Source organism: Monomorium pharaonis, chromosome 1, assembly GCF_013373865.1.
Source record: "Monomorium pharaonis isolate MP-MQ-018 chromosome 1, ASM1337386v2, whole genome shotgun sequence".
NCBI lineage: Eukaryota > Metazoa > Arthropoda > Insecta > Hymenoptera > Formicidae > Monomorium > Monomorium pharaonis.
The window spans coordinates 10,789,337-10,807,176 of record NC_050467.1 but is presented as its reverse complement, the minus strand read 5'-3'; the positions used below and the strand labels follow the sequence as shown (position 1 = coordinate 10,807,176).

Below are 17,840 nucleotides of genomic sequence, written 5' to 3'. Positions count from 1 at the left end.
ATACAGAGCAACCTCCCCTGTAATTCTATTTTCCGCGTCGCATCTAACCACACTGTATCCCGATACACTTATTTCACTGTCTTCAATTTCCGCAATCAGTCTCGTCTCCGACAATGCAATAACTGCCGGATTTAATTTCTTCATGATCTGATGCTGTATCTCGTCCTTATGTGCCATTAAACTTTGCGCGTTTGTATATATTATCTGATCCTCTTCTTTCTGTAATTGCTATTTTTTGGCTTCCCATCCACCTCTCTTCTTCTCCTCTTCGATAACCCTCTTATATGTCGGGCATTCCAAATCCAGAGCATCATGATCGTCTTTTATTTTTAAATTATATGTTTTTATTTTAAACATACAATTTACACATTTGTTCTGCTTCTCTCTACATTCACTTGCTTTATGCTTTCCTGTACATTTATGACACGTTTTATCCCTCGTACAGTTTTTTGCAATGTGGTAGAATCCCCAGCACTTAAAACATCTCTTTATGCTGAAGTGATTGAACACAGGACATTTTTTCCAGCCTATATTCAACTTTTCTTTTTTTAACATCAATTCATGTGTTACTTCATCTACTTCAATTATTAAAGATCTACCTTCTTTTCCTTTCCTTCTAGATTGACTATCATCCATATTTTTTCTTTTCGGGATTTCTTAACTATGCTTATACGAGATTCACCAATACTATTCTGTTTCTTTATTGTATCTATTAGCTCATCGTCATCCAACTCTATTTCTTCCTCGCTAATATTAACAATTTTTATTTTCGGCTTCTTTTGTAGTGATTCTGTAACATTATAATTGTCACCTAGTTTAGACTGTACTACATCTTTTAATTTATCTATTTCTTCTCCGGTCTCACATCCTAGAATTACTGTTCCTTCTCTTCCTTTTCGTACCTTTGTTATCCCCATTGGCATATTCTTAATATCAACCTTTTCTTTTATTATTTTTTTAGTGGTCTCACTTTCTTGCTGAGTCTTCGGTTTGATGATTATGATGTTTTCCTTCTTTTTCTTCGTTGCCTCAATGTAACTGCCGCGCACATTTTCCGCTGACGCCTGCATTCCTCCTCGTATTATTTTTCGTAGGTCTTTAATTTCTTGTTTAATAGCTTTTATTTCCTCTTGCACTGTTTCCTTTATAAGCATTTTTATTTCTCGTTTACATGCCATTTCATCTTTCATCTCTCTCATAGTTCTTATTAGCCAATCAATTTTCGTATCCATGCCCACGTTGACTCCTATCGCTCTGCTTCCGCCACTTCCTGTCGATCCTGTAGAACTTGGTCTTTCTCTTCTGCTTCCCGTCTGTATTGGTGTTTTTTTCACATCTATATCTTTTTCACTGTCTACTGTGAACTTCTCATATGGGCCAGGACAAGACACATATTCTCGATTTCTGTCATACACCTCATGTTTACTTGCACATCCTGAATGGAAAAAAAGTTTGACACATGACTTACATGTTACGACCTGACTTTTTATTTCCTTCTTACATGCGGCACATCTATATTCCGCATATTCATCGACCATATTAGTAGGTATCGGCTGATGCCGATCCTATCGATACGGGCGCCCACTCACGTACGTAACTTTAATTAATATACACGTCACTATAAATGTGTACCTTTCGCGACATGTATGACCCGCATGGAAAATACACTGATTTTCCGCATAGATCCACGCACTTTCGCTAGAAAACTTTGGTCCTATTTGGTCCTTACGCGTATTCTTACAGCCACGACACCTTTTTATAATTTTCTTTTACTTCTTAATCACTTTAAATTAACTGCATTTGCGGAGCGATCTTTGACACGTCCATCACGCAGCGAGAAGAGAGAGAGAGAGAGAGAGAGAGGGGGGGAGAGAGAGAGAGAGAGAGAGGGGGGGGATAGCAATGTATAGTAATGTTCATACATATACGTATGGGCATATATACATATGATCATGTATGCTCATATATATGCATGTGTTTGTATTTTATCTCTCTCTCTTTCTTTATGTAAGTGATTTTCTCCTCTGAATATTATGTAACATCATTAACTTCAAAGCTCATTGTCAGAATTAACAGTGTGGCCGACAGAATGTGCCTACTTCAAGATACCAAATATAACGTCGTAGTTTTACAAAAAAATGATAGAATGAAGTGAACGGTTTATTCTTTTTCATTGTATTAAAACATAGGTAAAAAGCATGAAATCTTGTCTGAAATAAGTACAATAAAGCATATAGACTTGTTACGACCAGCGGACTTAACGTTTTTCCCTATCGCTGACCCTTCTAAGAAAAACAGCTAAATAAGGAAAATCATATTCTGACGGTTGATAATAGTAAGAATGTTTGCATAGGATCGCTCTATTGTCACAAGTTTGTGAGATATAGCGATAATTTAAAATTTTATTTCTAAAGAACAACAAATACATAAATCAAAAGTACAGCCATCAAACGAGGACTCTAGTTTCCATCCATAAATAATTTCTAAAAACGATCGTCAGATATGATTCAATTCTTTCTAAGTCTAAAAAAAAGTTGAATTTAAAATAAGAAGTATTGTAACAGCTATCTTTATTATTGGACCATGTTCAAACAATGCCTTAGATCGGTACCTAACGTAAAGATAGAAAAAAAGGGAAATATCGAAACTTGAAAAGGAAAATATTTGAAATATATCGGACAAAAGATTTCCGGAATTATAAAATTTATTACTCATACAAAAACGCGGTTCGGGTTCAGCTAACAACCGAAGGTGCAACTCTCTACAAATAACTTACAGACGAACATAAATTTCTTTTTTTTTCTGTCGCTTGTCCCTTAGAAAAGAAAATGAAAATTGTAAACCTCCCACCTCTATACTCAAAACCAAAAGTAATTCGGTCGGAGACCAGGAAAGATGAGCCAGTGATTGGTCATCTAAGCAATGAGTAACCCAAACGAATTTTCCAATAGACAAGCTCCAAATTTGGTGGCTTTGTAAGGGCCTACCAATCCAAAAATGACCGTCTACACCCCAACCCTTCCCTTTGAAAAATCTTCTATAAAACCGGGATCTAAGGGATCGCGAGCATCAGATTCAGAAAGTTCTACGTGCTCTTGAGGTCTTAGAACCAGTGTCCGCCACATTTGTCTCAAGTCAGAAATTCCGTTCAAGTTATATTTGCGGGTCAGAGCTCGTGCTATATTTTTTGCACTGAGTTCCGTTGAAGTCAGTGCCGAACATTACGACCTTACGTGTTAAACATCCAGTGCCGAACATTTTGTGCTGAACATTCAGTCCCGAACATTAACTACCGAACGGCGAACAGTGAAGTGAGTGCACCTGGGTACCTCCCGTGGCTTACCACTCTCCGGTCCCACTAGCCTCGAGCCTGACGGACTAACTTGTTGCGGCCCAGCCGAGAACCGCTCGCTAATTCTAAGACCAGGAGTTTGGATCACCCTCAGCCAGTAGTACCGTCTCAACAAGTAGTAAGTCTCAATTATTCAACCTTTTATTTTCGGATAGTTTTTCCTTCTCTAAACACAACTAGAAAATATATATTAATTGCAGTGGAAAATCAGTTTTTTCACAAGAGAAATCGTTGGAACGTAAGACGGTCCCGGCGCAGGAGAGCCAAAAAAATCAGGCGGGCTCGCGAAACACTCGATGCTGCCTACTTCGAGTACCTGGATTCCTTGAGAACATCTCCATCGTCATCTTACCATCTTGAGGAACCCCCGTGTAATCCTCTAGATATCCCGTCACCATACCACAACCCTGAGAAACCCTCGTGTGATCCTCAGGATATCCCGTCACAAGCTTGAGCAACCCTCGCGTGATCCTCAAGATATCCCGTCTCCTCCGGCCTCTCCTATTTATTCCCCAATCAGTTCCCCTGAACCTGAAGACATTCGACCCCACCTTCTTCTATACCCTCAATAGAAATCGTAAACGAATTTAATCTAGTTCCACCCCGGCCGCGTTATTACCATTATGACGGTACTCAGACTTCATTGATCGAAATATTAGAGCAATTTCCGCTAAAAACAGACCCTTTACTTTAACATTACCGCGATGTCACCATTAACCCGGAAGCCATAGACATAGATCCGGAAGTTTTACTCGACATAGTACACAGCACAAATCCGCACTCGCTCCCTCAGATCCAATCTTTGTTTTCACTCCTCATTATTATGATCCTTTTGCCGTTCCCACAGATTTCTTTTATAACTTCTTCTCCCCATCCATCGTTATTCTAAAGGAGCTCACATAATAGAAAGAAAAGAATAGGAATAAGAATAATTCAAAAATGATAAAGATCATCTTTTCTATCTTCCCCGAATCACATTTGTAATAATTTTAAATAATCAAATTTTAACTTAAATATAAAATTAATACATGTATATATATATTTATATTTAAAAACAGTATTAATCAAACCGAATCCATGTTAAAGATATATAAATTTGTTTAAATTATAAGAACTTCAGCTCTATTTGTAAATTTAATGCTAAAATAAATAATGTTAATTTTTAAGTAATGCCATTGTTCATTTAATCTCAACGACCTCCCCTCATTCCGAACAAGGATAGCACCAGGTCCGATCCCGAGTTAAAGCGATTCAATTCGTTGACTCGAAACTTGGACAGACGGACGTACGACTTAAAACGGGTTATAGCGGGCACGTTGATCTACATTTTCGAGTCACAAAAAGTGCGTTCGACCCGAGGCACCTACCCTCTCTTTTTTGCGTGCCTTCGGGAATGGTAAGTCTCGTTACGTTCTTCCCTGCCTTACCTGTTCTTCCTGAAATATCCTTCCCACTGAATAAAAGAGTTAAAATCCCATAAGGCTGGACGTAACAGACTATTATGTCAACTAGCTGGCCTGTCGATGACATGATCAAAGGTTGCAATATCGGATATATATTTATATAGATGCCCAAGGATTATTTTTAAGGATTATTTGTCTTAGTTTATTTAGTAATTGTCATGCATTTTATACAACCCAGATATATAAATAAGACACAGAAATACATCGATAAGGCTCTTAGTCAAATAAAAAAATTAATAATTTATTTAAATACTTTGTTGTTCCCGAAACAATTTATTATAATTAATACAATTCTCTTCATACATTCACAAAGTCAAACATTCAAAAAATGTTTTTTTGTAGTTAAATTGTAATTGTATTTTTATAATTATGCTTATTATCATTTACAGTTATTGATAATAAACATATTTTATCCGTGTTTCACTTAATGCTCTTGGAAAATAAGTCATGTGCCAACTAATAGAAAACAAAAGGGTGGCTTTTATAAAAATTGTAAATGTGGTCTATGGTCTTTAAGTAACCTAAGCTGTCACCTGCAAAGTTGACAAGATTGAGAAATTACCGTAAAAGCCATGCTTTTGTTTCCCGTTACAAGCTGGCACATGATTTTATGTTCTAAGAGCATTAATTAAAATACGAACAAAATAGGTTTATTATCAATAACTGTAAAAGAACAATAAATATAATTATAAATGTACAATTACAATTTAACTACGAATTTAACTGTAAATTAGCAATAAATATAATTAAATGTAATGCTATATATAAAATTATATAAAATTATATAAAATTGATACCAAGAGAATGAAAAGTAAAATATGGGATGACATGTCGTTCCATATTTGAGGTGTCGACTCGTAGTCATTTGAAGTCTTTTGTCTCATGTATGCCTCAATTTACAAAAAAAATAAGTTAGAGAATGAAAAATATAAAAAAATATTTCGAATGTGATCTTTGTGAATGTATAAAGAGAATTTTATTATTTAGAATAAATAGTTTCGGGAACAACAAAGTATTTAAATACTAACTTTTTAATTTTTGATTTGACTAATAGCCTTGTCGGTATATTTCTGCCTTATCCATATGTCCGGCTCACATAAAATGGATGACAGTTATTAAATAGAATAAAACGTACAGATAATTCTTAGCATCTATATAAGACGTCAACGACAGGCTAGCTGCTCCAATAAAACAGTACGTGATCTCTACACTAATGCTACGTGGATCGGCGTCTGAAATCTACGTAAAATCTACGTGAATATTCGAGTAGACATCCGCTCAAAAACGATACAGCCCTTCGAAATGGAGTGATATCTCACTTCTTATAAGAATGAATTTTTTGCTCGATAAATGATCTCTTTATTTGAAGTGAAGGTTTCACTTTTTTTGTAGCGAATTGTTTACCCAATTAAAATGAATAATTCATAAAAGTATTACGCAGCGGTCCTCTTACGCATCGGGCAGGAAGTTAATTATTGCTTGTCTTAATCGTGTTGCGGGTGGTCTTTATGTAGAGCGGCTGCACCTTACTCTCGACAGAGTTACGCCGCCTGTCGACGGCACCGTGCACTAACTAGCGGACGAGCGCACTGCGTTCCTCGAAATATCTATGTAAATTCTTTATAAATATTTCTTAACAGATATATCCACAGAAAATCTAATAGATATTTTAAGGATAAATAAATTCGATGCAATGATGAAAAAAGAACATTGCATCCACGTGGATAACTTGTGGAAAAACCTGCGTCTACGTAATCCACATAAATCATGTAGATTCCATGTGGATGTACATGGATCACATAACTGTTTTATTGGAGTGAGTGACATTATGGTCTATGTACTTTGTGGTAATTGTTTCAGACAAGATTTCACGCTTTTTACCTATTTCAATAATCTAAAAAAGATGGTTGTATGATATCTTTAAGAGCCACAAAGTTGTCAATATTTTTTAAAATAAAATTATAACACTTATAAATATTCTCTTACCGGGCCTATCATAAGATAGTAACATACTTAAAAAACTAGAAAGTACATTTTCGGATAATGCTTTTGATATAAAATGCACTGCCAATTCTCTATATGATGGTTGGTTGAATTTAAAATAGGATGAACTTATCAACAGCAGTATACATTAGCTTAGAAGAAAGAGAATTTTGTTGTAACAGCCAACAATTCTTTATAATAAAATTTCTTATTGTTTTTCTTTGAAATTTAAATAATAAATATGACAATATTAATATGATAATCTCATCAAATAGTTTCTTTCTTTAATCTTCTGCAAAGGTTTGATTTTGGAACAAGTTAGATCTTGTAATACAGATACTGTCTGACACAAAAAATAAACTGTTTACTTCATCCTATCATTTTTGGGAGGAAGCGTTATTTGATACCTTTAATGTCCACATATTCTGTCCGGACACTCTGTAAATTCCGAGCTTTGAAGTTAATTACATCTCCAGAAATCTTATATAAAGATGCTATGACAAGAAAACGTGAGATTGTTGAAACATTTTTTATTAAAAAATATGACCACACTATTAATTTACAAACTGCCACCGAGAATTTGACTGGCATTTATGACAAATTAATTAAATCCATATAGTTTACAATATATTTATTTTTAGTTCTTTTGACTTTGTTTTGCTGACTTCTCATTTTTCTATTGTTTTTATTAGCTTTCACTTTTTCTGGTTTAGTGTGATTAGTTTAACATCATATCTTGACTGTAACAGACGTATTATGTTTTTTTGCATTATTTAATTAATACTATTATACTTTTTATGACGCACATTCTCTGTAACACAATTATTGTTTTTAATAACGTGATGGAATTTGTAGTATTATATAATTTGTAATCCCGTCTTTTAGATAATATATCTGGAACGAGTGGCCTTCACTTGGATACAGTACAATTGGATACAGTGCAAATGGACACGTTGTAAATGGACACAAAATAATGTCCGTACATTTCTACACCGTAAAGTTGTACACCGTACACCGTAACCGTGGCCACACACACACGCACGCACGCACGCACGCACGCATGCATACACGCATACAGGGGAATTGCAAGGGGGGCTTTCGGCCTCCCTCTCGCTCCCACCCCGTCATGCGTCGTTAGGGGTGCCCTAAACAAAATGGTATAGAAATGTACGGTGTACAACTTTACGGTGTACAACTTTGCGGTGTACAACTTTGCGGTATACAACTTTACGGTGTACAAAATTCCTGTGTCCAAATAAACCGTGTCCATTTGAATTGTGTACATTAGTTTGTGTTCATTTGCAACGTGTCCATCTGCACTGTGTCCAAGTGAGCTACTCCCTCTGGAACATATGTCATAGTTCTTAATGTGCTTAATGTAATTTACGTATATGTGTACTTAAAAAGGACCGAAACCTACGGTCGAAACGTAGTGCATTAATTTTGAATTTGTTACGTCCGACCGATTTTTCGCGCCGGCCGTCACGATCCAAGCAAGGATCGCGCCTTGCAATGACGCGTTGCCACGGAGCGCGAACGGATTCACGCGCTCTTGGTGCCAGGGACCGGTGGATCACGCGCTGCGAGCATGCGGCTCGCTCTGGCGGCGCGCATGCGTCCATTAAAAACATTTTTTATTAACAAACCAACTTCCCCGTCAGAAGGTGGGAAGATCAATTAAATAAAATTATGTGTAATTCGAATTCATATAACCGTGCTGCACTTGCAATTCTCTCTCTGTTTCCGCTCGGCAGAAAGAAGTTTAAATTACTATAAAAATTCGGAAAAATAATAAAATTCGCGATTCTGACCCCGCCGGACGTAACAAATTATATCTGGTCAGTTAGGTCAAATCTAATAACTACCTGTGTTGTTTTTTATCCACGTACTGACGAAGAAAAGATTATATTTGAGTTAATTATATCTCTCCCTCCTTAGCGTCCACTCTTTTCTTTTATCTATTCTTCTTTTACTTTAATTTCAAATAAGGTATTTCTTCTTCTCTTTAATATAACTGAAAATAAAACAACACAAACAAGTATTAATCTTATCTCAGAATACTTATTCCACACAAGAAATGAAAATTTTGTGTAACTCATCCGATTATACAATGCATGTTATATTAATCTTCAAATTAGATACAGCCGTATTTCCCTCCACGATGTAATCCACAATGTAATGTGCAAATTATGTATAAAATTAAAAACTTATCTCGCGCACGTCAACACATCACTCTGTCACAACAACCTCACATCATCGTCGTGAAACTTTGTCGCAGATTAACCATTACCTCAACACGCGGACGGCGCGAACTTGATCGCCAATCATGATACGTAACTTCTCGTGTCCGTATCAACTCGTAAAAACGCAAGTCATTTATCGCGTGGAAAGCAACAGTACAAATCCCCAGCATCTGTCCCGGGTGACGATAACAATAATAAAAATGATGACAACGTTTTTTAAAAATATTTTACATTTTATTTTTGATACCAAACTTTAAATCGCGACATCTTCGCTCGTATGTCACGTAGTGGAAAAATAAAAACACTTTTGTTATATAAATCGAATGCAAGCTATTCATTAAGCCTATTTAGAAATCAATCGATTCATCCATTATTGAGAATTCAATAATGACAGAATCTCGCAAATGGCGTCTCGCGTAAAAGACGCACAGCAGTGCCTCGCGTGCGTACACTTGGCGCGACGCACTACTGTGTCTCTTAATTATATTTTTATGTTCTTTTAAATATTTTATAATTAGAAATTTATATTTGTCTAATAATTCTTTATAAATTATTTACAGTACCTCTTAGAAGAAGTTGAAAATTATTTACAGACTGGCAATGAAAATGATATAAATATTCTGCAGAAACATATGGATCGTTATACATTACTTTTAGCAGCAAACACTTTCTTGTTATTATGTTCTGGATTGATTATCTGTTTTCGTCCTTTAATTACAAAAGATACTTTTCCTGTCGACGTATGGTATCCATCTTTTATGACCATTACACCATTTAGAATATGTCTAATCTATATCTCACAAATATTGAGTGGGATAGAATGTGTTCTATGTTTTAATACTGATATCACAATCGCTTTGTTTTGTTGTTATTCCACGGCTAAACTGGAGATATTGCAACATAACCTACAAATTTCAAAATCTAAAGATTATGTACATAAATGTATTAAGCAACATCAAGATATTATCAAGTAAGTAATATACATTATATCTCATAGAAAAAATTTACGTATAAAATAATATTAAAAAAAAATTTTTAATATCCCAGCAAATACCAAGTAAAAGTTATATTATTGTTATATAACTTAGTTATAATTTCTTACTTAAAAATATAACTATTATGTAACAATTATATAACTTTTAATTGGTGTTTGCTGAATATGTGCATAGATCTTAATATTAGTAGTAAGGAGGACAAGATGACGACCTTAAGGCAAATCAACAGTCAAACTACATACTGTAGTTGTAATCTATGGACCCGGATTTGAATTCCGACAATTTCGTAGGGACTTTTTTCGGGTCTTAGGTTTACAGTTTGGTTAATCCATTAAGTAATAAGCGAAAAATTTTCTGTGACTTCTTTCAGTGATATTTTATACTATGAATCTAATTTTCAAAAAATGTTAAATCAACTTTTTCTTATTTAACATTTCTTAAACTTTTAATATCCATCGTCAGAATTTCATAAAAATGCAATCTAGACAATTTATGTTAATTTATTTGCAAAAAAACTCATTTTCTTACTGAAATTTTTTAAAATTAATATTTATACATAGAAAACGGATGAAATATATCTGAGAAGTGAAAATCTTGCATCCTGAAATATACTCACGTATATTTGAAAATTCATGTCCATGGACACAAGATTTTCAGAAATATTTCCATTCGTTTTCTATGTGTAAATAATGATTTAAAAAAATTTCAATCTGATACGTAGCAAAGCAACGTCCTTTTGCTGACAAGCCCTGGTGAAAATGTAAAATCGGAGCGTAAGTCGAATGTAAAGGGAGAGTAATAGAAGCGTTAACAAACATTCTACGAAACGTAAATTGAAACAATGAAATGTAAAAGAAGCGTTAACACTTCTTTTACATTTCATTGTTCCAATTTACGTTTCGTAGAATGTTTGTTAACGCTTCTATTACTCTCCCTTTACATTCGACTTACGCTCCGATTTTACATTTTCACCAGGGAGGCTAGAGAGTACAAAAAAAGAGATGACACTCTTAGCAAGGAAAAAAGCGGTGCTTATTTCCCGCAGTACTCCGCCCAGATAAACTAGGAACTACACAGGTTGTTTGCACGAAGAACTTTTAAAGCATTAAAGGGCAGAAAGAATAGGAACGACTATAAACGTATGGTCGCCATTTTTCTTGAACAAACGGCGGGAACCTCTAAGGATGACTTTAACGAAAGCTCAAAGAAATGGAACTCCATGATGCCAGCATCCTAAATTTTTTCGAATCCTCTTCTCCCTGCAGAACAGAAGACTATGAAGTTTAAAATTGCAGCGAATCATGAACGAAGCCACAACAATTAGAAAAGGGGTTACGTTGTAAAACCTCACATTAGGGGAAATCTTTCCCTTACTGCTAGGGAGGAAATGTAGAGGAGGCGGGGGGTACCTCATCGAGAGTACCAAGAGAAGTCAGACATCGGATATATGCTTTCACTCGGAAACAATTGAGGAAAAATAGAAGAAGATACATTGTGCTCATCGATGAGTTGAAGGAGGTAACGCAGCGTGCCGTAATGGATTCATATTGAATCTTTAGGGACCGACGGATGCGCAAATGTTTTTCTACTTGATATTCTACTCACAATCAGATACCATAGGGAAAAGTACAAATTAATGTAAGTAACCTCATTAAATGCAAGCAAGACTTTCAATCTCAAAGACTTTGTATCTCACCCGGCAGTTGTGACAACACTACAAATTATGGGAATACCAACCCCATGATGATTTATCTCGCAGACGCATACCAAAAGTCTAAGACGCATTTAAAGGAATGATTGAAAAGTGCAGTATCTACATTCCAACAGAGGAGTGTGCTAAGGTGATCCGCTCGTAATATTTAATACTATCAAACAAGATGCTTGAACAACTATCAAAAGAGATTTGAATTAGAATTAAAGATGCTATCCCCAATTATCTATATCATCAGTTAACTATCGTCAATGCAGATGCCTTCGCGGACGACCTTTTACTCTTTGCCTCAAGACTAATGATTCCAGCAGCTAATCAACATCTTGGCTGAATATCCGACGAGCTATAAAATAACCGAAATGGCTAAGTATGATGGCGAATATCATAGCCAATCCGCACGAAAACCATGGTAGATACACCAGCCGTTTCTAACTACAGGGGAACATCTACCAGATCTCAGTTGGTTGCAGAAATAACATTTCTGTCCTTAGGTCGTTCCTAGTGTTGGTCAGACGAACTGCTGAGATCTATACTGAGACAGCCTCAGACAGGCACCATTAAACCTGCAACAACAAACATATACAATTTGTATAATTATAATATTGAAACTGTATTATTAGCTCGTCCTGGGGGCTGTCACGCTTGACACGTTAAACAAATGCAAAGTTAATCCGTTCGGTTATCAGGAGATGGCTAACCCTGCCGTATGATGTCTCGAATGCCTATATCCATGCATCCGTCAAAAATGGGGGACTGGGTGTTCCATCGGTAAAATGGATAGCTCCCCTACAATGATGAGTAAGAATTATAGCGACAAAACGAATAGCAGCAGAGTTTCGATGCAAGTGACGAAATAACTCGCTGTGACAGAAAAATTCATCGATTTTCTTCGATTTCACGGCATTTTCTACACCCGATATGGTAAATCGATGGAGAAAGATGTTACTAGACTCAAAGATAGCAATAGAGTCCAAGCACATCTCTTATCAATACCAATGAGTAGATAGAATAAAATTTTCCGGCACGGATTATATAAACTAGGAATGGGGAATATTAAAAAAAGCATTAATATTACGATTAAACAATTAAATAAAAATGTGTTAATTGATTAAATCTGAATAATATCGATGTTAATTGATTATTTCTGGATTTAAAAAAAATGCTTTTAATGACACAGTTATCATAAGCATTGTGCTAATATTTTATATGTCGTACAACAATCTTGTTATAAATTGCCTATGAGATAAAGTATTTCTATATATTACTTTTGATCTGTTCTTTATAGCAGCACTATTAAACTAGTACAATAAATTAGAATGGCAAAAAATATACTTGTCTACTTTAACTTATTGCATCAGATCAATGGTGCAGTTTAGTGCGGTTAAAAACAAAAGAAAAATTTAATAATCACAAATTATATATCGCGGATTGTTTAACCAATTAAAACATAGGAATCTTTTCTTTGATTGGTCAATAGAATGCTTGTAGAGAGTCAAACGAGTACAGTCTACATATAAATCATGCTAGTAAAAAATTTAATAATCGAGAAAAAATCATTGGTGCTGTTACGTCCGGCAGACTCTACGATTTCCCTTCGTCAAAGAAACAAATAATTTACAAAAGAAATTCCACCTCAACGGTCTCTGATAATTTTTTACGCGTCTAGGATTAGTCTGTTAGAAACGTGATGACAAACGTGGATGAACGAAACGACCAAGTTGATAATTCCGACTCTTTTTGAATATTGAGTTAACAAATAATAAACTCTGAAGATAGAAATTCAAAAACAAACATGGGATCTAAACAAAGTTTCACGTTTCCTCACAACAAAATGAGCAATAAAGTATATCTAAAAATAAGCAAAAAATAAATAACCGTTTCCTCCATCTGCAAACCATACCGTAGCACGTCTAGCACGATAGAAAAAAAAATTATTTATCTCTTAAACCCAAAGGGAAGATAATCTACGCGATAGGTCAGATCCCTTTGATAAAATTAAAGGAATGTAGGAGAAAACAGAGAAACTTTCGACAGAGTACTCAACATATGATTGGTCAAAAGGGAAAAACTATTTTTCCAATAAGAAAACGTAGAATTCACCCATAATCCTGAAAAAGAGTCCTACCAGTTAGAATATTTGAACCACCCACATCTGGATCCTCCCTCTGTAAGACTCTGTATATATAATACCAAATTTTGAAGAGAACAAGTTGTCAGTTGTTAGTTAGTTGGTCAATGAGTAAATGAGTTGTTGGTTAGTCAGTAGTTAGTAATCATGTAGAATCAGTGCGCGAATAAACTTTAGTGCCGTTCCATCCGGTTAGGAAATCCCTTCGATTCCAACGGATTTATTCGAGAATCAGTAATGAGTAAGTCCCATAATCACAATTTTTTTCTTTTGTTTTTATGTTTCACATCTACTCCCTTCTGTTTTAATTCCTTAAGACAATCTCCTATTATTTATAAATAATTCCCTCTTATAGTTTTTCGTCCCCCTTCTTTCCCCGGTTTGCGGATGCGAGGCTGCTGTTCGAGAGTCCGACCGGCCGTTCCGGTGCGCGGATTCCGAGGCTGCCGTTCGAGAGTCCGACCGGTCGTTCCGGTGCGCGGATTCCGAGGCTGTCGCTCGAGAGTCCGACCGGCCGTTCCAGTGCGCGGATTCCGCCTTTAGTGTTCGAGAGTCCAAACAACAATTCACGGTTTTAATTTTCAAGAGTCTGCACTTTCCTCACCTTCCCTCCCCGAATTACTTAAGATATGTCACTCACAAGCAAAAAGCTGCCCATTAGTTTTACACTTCCGAAATTTATATTAATAACCTTTGTGTATTTTTAAAATTTTATTAATAACCCTTTGTTAAACTTTAAAACTTTTGTAAATTCAACCAAAAATCTATTTTTATAATCCTTTACGTATTTTTAAACTTTGTAAACTTTTGCAAAATTTATTTAGAACCATTCTTGTAATTTAATCTTTATAAATTCATAGCCAACAAATTATGTCAAACCACGACTTCAGCACTTATTTGTACTTTCTTTTTATTTTTATTTTTATTTGTTATTAGAATACTTTGTTAATTTTACGTAAACTTCATCATTTATTTACATTTCAACGACCTCCTCTTATTCCGAACAAAGACTGCACCTGGTCCGATCCCGAGTTAAAGCGATTCAATTCGTTGACTCGAAACTTGGACCGACTCGGAACGGGTTATAGCGGGCCTATCGACACGTTGACCTATATTTTTGAGTCATAAAAAGTGCGTTCGACCCGAGGCACCTACCCTCTCTTAATTTGTGCCTACGGGAATTCTACACTTTTGTTACGTTTTTCCCTGCCTTACCTGTTCTCCCTGAAATATCCTTCCTATCAAATAAAGAGTTAAATTCTATAAGGCTGGACGTAACAATGCATTGATCAATTAAACATAAAAACATTGAGTAAATAATTGATCTGAAAATAAAAAGACATCGATGTCTGATTAATCAAATGATTTTTGCCTATCCTTAATATAAACTGTGTCAAACTTGCGAGTAATGTCTTACCAGCAAAGTTGAGCTTCTCATAAGCTAGAATGGGAAGCAAGGAGTGCAGAATAAGATATTTGGTTCAAGATACATTAAATCACATCCTACAAGAGTACCATCACGGATGCACGCCGTATTAGGAGACATGATGCCATCATCAATTATATGAAAAAAAGAATTAGAAAAGGGGATACATCATCCATTAAGAATCTCAACAGAACCGCCAATCAACCATGCCAGTTCAGAAGCTTTCGCCAGCAAGCCTGCCTGCACCGCCTGCACGCAGCGTCCGTGGAGGTGACCCCTACTCTTCGAATTATGTCAGCGGCGGAAACATTTGCCGTCTCCTTTGTTCCTAGCTCCGTCTCTTTCTCACTCGAACTGTCTTCTCAACGCAGTCCGAAGAGTGGGGGTCCCCTCCACGGGCGCTGCGTGCAGGCGGTGTAGGCAGGCTTGCTGGTAAAAGCTTCTGAACTTGTATTGTTGCCGCCAATAGTCTACGTAAGCCTGACCTGGTGACTGTATTGAAAGATACAGCAGTAGTAATTGACACCCAAGTAATGAATGAACACATTTTTAATGGCCAAAATCGCAAAAACTGATTTTTTTTAATATAAAAGATACTATTATGCTTATAACTAAAACGATTGTCAACTGATATTCTAGCGGTAGGGGCAGCTGTAATAGTGCCTCCCAAGCGTAAAAAATGATTAAAAATTAGTCATATTACCAAAGCTAGAAATTTTTTTACTATTTAATTATGCTCTAAGATTGCGAAACATGAAAGTCAGCTGGCGAAATGGTGGAGGACAATGCGTCAGCTACTCACACGCGTTAAAAAATAATTAAAATTTAATGACACTACCAAAGTTCGAATTATTTTCTGCAAAAGTTTATTAAATGTATTTATAAAAAAAAACTAAGTGTGTAATGGTGGAAAAATTGTTTTGTCAGCTGACGCAGAATATAGTACGCCTATGACTTAGCTGCATCTACTCGAGTACCGCGTTGCGTACATATTAACTTTCTGCCTACACATAGAGTTACGTTAACCCCAGTCGATTTTAAAATGCCCGCTACTTAAAAGTATTTAGCGAGGGGACGCTGGGATTGGGAGGGGGGGGGGGTTGAACTGTGCTCTACTTACTCCTCTTTGGGCGTTGTCAATGTTCTAAAAACAACATAAGTAGGAGCATCGAAAGTGTGTGTTGGGGTTACAGTTACCCCGTGTGTAGGGAACGAAACAAAAAATGGATTTTCAAATTTGAAGAGTAAGTAAAAGTTATTTTTTTGTTCATTACGTATCATTTACGCATACAGTACTTACATATATTACCAATGTCGCGATCACTTTGCGAAAATATGTTGCAATTGTAGCATTACAAATTAAAAATTTTTTCTATAGCAAACAAAATCTTTGTAATAAATATTTTTGGTATTAATAATTATGTTTTTGTGTATTAATAATTATGTTTTTTAAATAAATATTACTATTTTCTTCTATTGTGTTTAAACTGCATTCATTTTTTACTAAATTCACATTACAAAATAAATATATTTTTTTAACAGAATAAAAAAACTGACGATAGATTCTTAAAGTACAACTTTTCCTTTTCCATTGATCACCATTTTAATTACTGTGGCGAGTCAGGGCTAAAACGCCCCTGACAGTACGCCACCACAATACGTTGTTAGAGAAACAGGACCACGCGCCCCTTAACAGTAGACTGCCACAAAGGCACAGTAAGAAATTCGAGATCTTACTTTCCAAAAACGCGTTACGCACGTTCACCACTAGAGGCCCTCCTAACTCAGGAGTAAAGTGACAGTTACCAGGCTTTATAAGGAGCAGCGGTGAACCGGAAAGGTACTCTTTGCGCTCTGAAGCAGATAGTTATTTTGCGAGCGGAAAGCACTACGCTTTACCGCCAGTACTGATACCACGGCGACTACTCAGGAAGAAGCCAAGACGCTGCAGTGGAGACTCCGGGCTCTCACGTTGTCACCAGTTCGGAACACGCGGCCACCTCGTGTACTGCTGGCCGAAGGAGATCTGAGGATCTGGAGGTACACCTCCCCACGGTACCAGCTGCCGGACCTACTAGAGAACCTCGCCAGGGACAGCTGCAGTATCGCCACGCAGACGAATACCACGGACTGCTGCCAGAGAGATCGGGCGACACAGACAGCCCTCGGAGTCACCACCACGAGTGGAACGCAGACCAACCGCAGTAGTCAGGCTGGCAGACCGAAGCGGAAGAAGGCCAAACAACGGAGACCATCGAAGGAAAGACCGTCCAGGGCAAAAAAGCATCGTGTCGAGGAGCCTGCTGCTACGCCGCCCACGAACGAGACCAACTGCAACAACAACGAGGAACCAGCGTACCGGGTTACAATAACCAAACCGCCAATACGGTGGAGGCCTAAGGCCTAAAGACTTTTTTCACAAACGACCCTTGTCAGGGCCATTTAATATACGAAAAACATAGTATATATGTACATAGTGTATAGCAAAGAATAAATATAAATTCTGTTTCCAACTACGGCCTAGTTCACTGGCGAAAGA

The 17,840-nt window shown here is 36.4% G+C and overlaps 1 protein-coding gene across 1 annotated transcript; it reads right to left on the bottom strand.

Annotated features, from left to right (window-relative positions):
- Nucleotides 1–572: 572 nt before the first annotated feature.
- On the bottom strand, nucleotides 573–17,221 carry LOC118645153 (uncharacterized protein PF11_0207-like). The gene is made up of 3 exons (XM_036285679.1): nucleotides 17,210–17,221; nucleotides 6,557–6,562; nucleotides 573–1,594 (listed from the first exon to the last, which is right to left on the bottom strand). Exon 3 carries the CDS (start codon nucleotides 1,536–1,538, stop codon nucleotides 588–590), a length of 951 nt encoding a protein of 316 aa, XP_036141572.1. The 5' UTR covers nucleotides 1,539–1,594; nucleotides 6,557–6,562; nucleotides 17,210–17,221; the 3' UTR covers nucleotides 573–587.
- Between the last annotated feature and the right edge of the window lie 619 nt (nucleotides 17,222–17,840).

Bases quoted from the DNA above. Each gene is read 5' to 3' on its own strand.
- LOC118645153 (XM_036285679.1), bottom strand. From the start codon at position 1,538: ATGGTCGATGAATATGCGGAATATAGATGTGCCGCATGTAAGAAGGAA.